The following is a 6,000-nucleotide window of genomic DNA, read 5'->3' as shown; positions in this document are numbered from 1 at the left end:
CCATTTTACCAGATAAACGTTCACGAATACGACATATTGTATGATGTAACAGTAGGCTAGACGAATACGACATATTGTATAATGTAACAGTAGGCTAGACGAATACGACATATTGTATAATGTAACAGTAGACTAGACGAATACGACATATTGTATAACGTAACAGTAGACTAGACGAATACGACATATTGTATAATGTAACAGTAGGCTAGACGAATACGCCATTTTGTATAATGTAACAGTAGGTTAGACGAATACGACATATTGTATAACGTAACAGTAGGCTAGACGAATACGACATATTGTTTAACGTAACAGTAGGCTAGACGAATACGACATATTGTATAACGTAACAGTAGGCTAGACGAATACGAAGTATTGTATAATGTAACAGTAGGCTAGACGAATACGACATATTGTATAATGTAACAGTAGGCTAGACGAATACGACATATTGTATAATGTAACAGTAGGCTAGACGAATACGACGTATTGTATAATGTAACAGTAGGCTAGACGAATACAGTAGGCTAGACGAATACGACATATTGTATAAAGTAACAGTAGGCTAGACGAATACGACATATTGTATAAAGTAACAGTAGGGTAGACGAATACGACATATTGTATAAAGTAACAGTAGGGTAGACGAATACGACATATTGTATAAAGTAACAGTAGGCTAGACGAATACGACGTATTGTATAATGTAACAGTAGGCTAGACGAATACGACATATTGTATAAAGTAACAGTAGGGTAGACGAATACGACATATTGTATAAAGTAACAGTAGGGTAGACGAATACGACATATTGTATAAAGTAACAGTAGGGTAGACGAATACGACATATTGTATAAAGTAACAGTAGGCTAGACGAATACGACGTATTGTATAATGTAACAGTAGGCTAGACGAATACGACGTATTGTATAATGTAACAGTAGGCTAGACGAATACGACATATTGTATAATGTAACAGTAGGCTAGGCGAATACGACATATTGTATAATGTAACAGTAGGCTAGACCTTTTTTTCTGTGCACCTTTAGGAAAATTTTAGATCAGATTTCTCAAAGCCAAATAAAAAAAAATGAACAGATTTCTTTCTGAATGATTTATTTATGTTCAACAATGGGAATGGACATGCGTGAAAGCAAAGATTTTTATCTTACTATACAAATCCTTGGTGAAAGATATAACGAAAATGAAAAAAGGGAGGATCCGTAATAACTTAAACATGTCTTCATAAAATTGAGAATGGAAACGGGGAATGTGTCAAAGAGACAGCAACCCGACCAACGAGCAGAAAACAGCCCAAGGCCACCAGTGGGTCTTCAACACAGCGAGAAACCCCGCACCATATATACCTATCGTTATTTTATTGATAGTTATCTAAAATCTATTTCCATGTTCATAAAGTGCTGTAATACCCGAAGTTAAGAATAATAATCGAAAGATCAAAATTATGAAGAATTCCACACTCTGAGTTTAATATTTGGATTGACAACTGTCCTCATCTTGTTCTAATAAGTGGACATTTCTACGTCGTTTGCACCAAAATTTAGCGTGGTCGTGACCTGTGTCGATATAGAACACTAGAGACTCCAAGCATGTGTTACTCATCTGGCATTTTTGCATAATACTGATACAATGCAATAAGAACATTTCCATAGTTTCTAGCAAAAAAGAAAGAATGGGATACATTAACTCTTAAAAAGATTCTTTTGATATTTCGGTCATGTTGACTTATTTGTGGATCGTTATTGGTTGCTTATTTTGGTTACTTAAAGTATTTATCTATCATCTATAGTTTTCGAGAGAAGAAAACACGCTAATACGGTAAAGATTTTACAGTAGTTATTCGACTATGTTGATTTATTAGTAGATCTTGTTCTGTTGATCTTTTTGCTAGTTTCTGAAAGTTTCGTTCTAACTACTTTAGTTTCCACAAAGCATGTCATTCATGGGCAATGACTTGTACAAGGAGTCAGCGGACTATTTCAGCCATGTAGACGTTTTTCAAGATCTTGCCCTTCTGATCATTTTTGGTAATTACTGCAACAGTTTTTTTTTTATCTATTTACTATAGTTTCCACAAAAAGAAATATGTAAAATCCATTCAAGGACATAAACTCCCATAAGGTATAGACTGCCGATTTCATCCATGTTGACTTATAAGTAGACAAAGTCATGCAGCTGATTTTGATTTTTTCCCCATTATCTATCCACTAAAATGTCGGAAAAAAAAACACCAACCAAACCAACTTAATATGGATAAAAATCGTCCTTCAAGGAATAAAACTCATATATTCAGTCAATTGATGAGATTGGCATTGTGACTTTGTTGTAGATCTTGTCCTGCTGATAATGTTTGCCGTTTCACTCTGTCTATGTTAGTTTCCACAAAAACCCACAACAATGGGTTAAAATCGTCATTAAAGGGATCGAACAGAAATTTCAGTCATGATGACTTGTTGAAGATCTTGTCAAAAAACGTCAAAAAAAACACAAAACGGGTAAAGACCGTCATTGAAGGAAAATAACTCGTAAAAGTCCTATAAGTAGTCTGATGACCATTATGATGATGTAAACCATTTAACTTAATTTTAAATCTTGTTCTGTTGAAAATTTTTGCCGTTTGTCTCCATGAATAACGAACCGACATGTCTATATAGACTGCCCGAGCTATCTACGGGCCTAGTTATCTTGTACTCGGGCTTGAATGGGTTTCGTTTTAAAGTTTGTAAAGAGTTGCAGTAAGGCGTGACTATTGGCAAGATATATAAATTTGGTTCCGGAATAGCCTCAAAATTTTACAGAAAATGACGTTTTTACTTTATTATTCCATGCGCAAATAGTTGATTTTGTCGTGTATAGAAAACATAAAACAGTTCTTTTCTTCCCGAAATTGCACAGATTGTTAGCTTGCATTTACTTCTTTTAGTTGATCTTACTTGACTTGAAGACTTGAAAAGCGACTGAGAATGTAAATAACTTATTATTTAAAATCAAGAATAAATATTGTTTATTAAGCAATACAGTAATATATAATACACATCAAATAGCATATTAATGTTAACATTACTAAATAAATAAATAAATTGGATTGCAGAATACTATACGCCATGTGTGCTAGAACAATAATATACAATACATATTCAGTAAAAAAAAAATTGATACAAAAGGCAGCCATTTGAAGTGATATAAACTAGATCTTGAGGTGAACTCACAAATGGTACCCACTCCGCAATACAATTAGCATATCGAAGAAAGCAAATTCAAGTTTTTCCCTCAGTTAACTTGCATATGTCGGACCAGGCTAGTTTTCCTTTATTCACATCATCAGGCAGTTTTACTTTGAAACGTGTAATATCAATGGTTCGTTAATATCTGTTAAGCCTAAAAGATACATGGACAGACATATTGGATGAATCTGTTTTTATTTAAATTGTTTTAGAGGGGAAAAGGGGCTGGGGTGGTTACAAAGGGAGATATATTTTTTGAAAATAATAACATTTAATCTCAACAATATGGAATGTCACATGATTGCCATCGAATATCAGGATCAGTGGTATAACACCATGGGCCGTTTTCATCTTGATCGGGATTTCTACAGTAATTTCCTTGATCCTCTAAATAATCATATTTGTGGCTGTGAGGTGTCTGAGCACTCCAACTCTGACATTCGGTACCCTCTTTTGTGTGATTCATAGTTCCGAAATATGAAATCCCATTGTTTGTACCTAGGCACTCTTTTGCTGGAGTAGCTGAGAAAAGATAAACATTTTATTAATCACCGTTATGCATAACCAATATAACTTGTTATGTTCATAAATATGTTATGTTTGAAAAGAATCAGTATATGAACAAACTTTAAAAACTATTTAATCCATTTGTTGTTTAAGCTTAAAAAAGGAAATATTTTACCTATTCATCCATGAAATTATTTCATTTGATTTTGTTAAATAAAAAATATATATACAGTACACAGAATAATGTCTTTCTAAAAACTTTTCTCATATGTTTGTGTGCGTACCCTGTGAAGAAAATTTCTAATATGAAAAATTAACCAAACCACACATATCAGCAAACATCTACATGTAAACATCGTCCAAAGTCCACACACTCACTTACTAAATCATCCTTTCCGTGCCTGTCAACACATAAAACCTTAACCAAGTCCATACACTTACTCACTCACTCACTCATCCTTTCCGTGTCTGTCAGCACATAAGACCTTAACCAAGTCCATACACGTCGAGACATAATGATCTTCTTTTAAAAAAAAATCTAAATTGGTTTCGTTTAATTTCAAAATTTTTGTTGTTCCAAATATTATGTGAAAAAAACAAATCATCACAGATACCAGGGGCCGGTATCATGAAGCAATCTTAGTGCTTAAGATCATCTTATGATCATCTTATCTGCTAAGAGTGTATCTTGAAGTAATCTTAGAATAATTGACAGCCCTTAAAATGCATGTCCCACTCGCAACCCCAAGTGTACTCTTTATCCTTCTCGGAACGCTCTCTTAGTTTTAATCTTATCGACTGGGGTTCTCGAACGTCGATAATCAATTTAAGATCGTCTTTGATTACTCATAGAAATTTTAAGTGTATCAGCATTCTTTTTTTTACTGAAAACTTAACAGAAAATTCTAAGAGTGGTCAGGGGCACCACTATATCTCTCTCTTAGTTGACAAAATAGCGCTTGCAATGTTCTTGCATGTGCGTTCAAGAGAACAAAACAGGATATCCAAATGGGTCTTCAGAGATCGAACAAATCCATTTGTTTTCCTAGACGACCGTCAGATTGTCCGTGATTACAGAATCGGAAAATGTCCCTAGTTACAGCATTTTGTTCTGCTGAATAGCTGTTAGCATTGTTTCCAAATCATCTTTGTTAAAGTTAAAGGCTTTTCTCATAAAAAAAATAATAATAATAATTTTATAACAAAACAATTACATCTTTGTGAGCGCTCAGTCCTCCCCTAGTTGACAGTGGAGTTACAGCACAATATGAGAACAAACTATAAAAATCAGTTGAAAAAGGCTTAGCTCATCAGATCGATACAAAGCAGAAAAACTTCAAACAAAAACACAAACCGAATGTGGCAGGGTATTTATATATCCATAACAACAAAAAAGACAAAATGTACAGATCTGAGAGTACTCGCAGTTATTGACAGCTAGTTCAAAGCCAATAACAACTGATAAAAAAAAATCATGTATCTAAGACTAAAATGTCAATCACTACACACACAACCTCGAATGGATTTAGTGTAAAGACGTCATGAACAGTCAGAGAAAAACATGACCTTGTACAATGCCAAAATATAGGTATCGACAGATTGAAGTATCGTGAACATGCATATGTGTAAAAGAATAACATTTATTATGGTTTTAATTTACTGATAACAAAATCAATATCTATACCAATACAAAAAAAAAATACCAATATTCAAAGATCTAATTACACTCAGTGTTGAATTGGTAATCTTTTAGAATAAGTTTATTTAAAGGATTGATAAGTTTACCCAGATCGTATATAAATTTCCGGGCTCAGTAAACAGCATCACCGTAAAAGTTTAGCTGTGTTATTCCGTTTGAAATAAATTTTCTACAGGTACAGCCAAACCTTTTAAAATCAAATCTTTGTATCTATAGAAGAATTTAGTAAAGGTTTTAAATAATTCGTGGTAACGAAATTCACGACTTTAATAATTTACCAGTAATACATAGATTACGTTCATTAAGGGCATACGATACAGTTATAGGGGAGGTAATGACGTTGCCAACGTAAAATGTTATTTTTTTGCGACGTCAAACTGCGACATATATGGAAAAGATGCATTTTTCGACTTATTTTTATCATTCAGACTGATATAACTTGAAAACGAGTTCATGGACCCCTCTTTCTTAAAATGACAATAGGATTGATTACGTATGAAGATTATTTGTACCAATTTTTATGAAAAAGTCACCGATGAGATTTTT

General features: G+C 33.5%; 1 protein-coding gene across 1 annotated transcript in view; it reads right to left on the bottom strand.

Annotated features, from left to right (window-relative positions):
- Positions 1-3,011: 3,011 nt before the first annotated feature.
- Positions 3,012-6,000, bottom strand: part of LOC127733929 (uncharacterized) — a 62,790-nt gene continuing 59,801 nt past the window's right edge. Inside the window, exon 25 of the mRNA XM_052243404.1 lies at positions 3,012-3,770. Within this exon, the coding sequence (XP_052099364.1) occupies positions 3,526-3,770 (245 nt within the window). The 3' untranslated portion in view covers positions 3,012-3,525. The remainder of the gene's footprint in view (positions 3,771-6,000) is intronic.

This window comes from Mytilus californianus, unplaced genomic scaffold (assembly GCF_021869535.1).
Source record: "Mytilus californianus isolate M0D057914Y unplaced genomic scaffold, xbMytCali1.0.p SCAF_3, whole genome shotgun sequence".
Classification (NCBI taxonomy): domain Eukaryota; kingdom Metazoa; phylum Mollusca; class Bivalvia; order Mytilida; family Mytilidae; genus Mytilus; species Mytilus californianus.
This window is presented reverse-complemented; position numbering and strand designations above follow the sequence as displayed.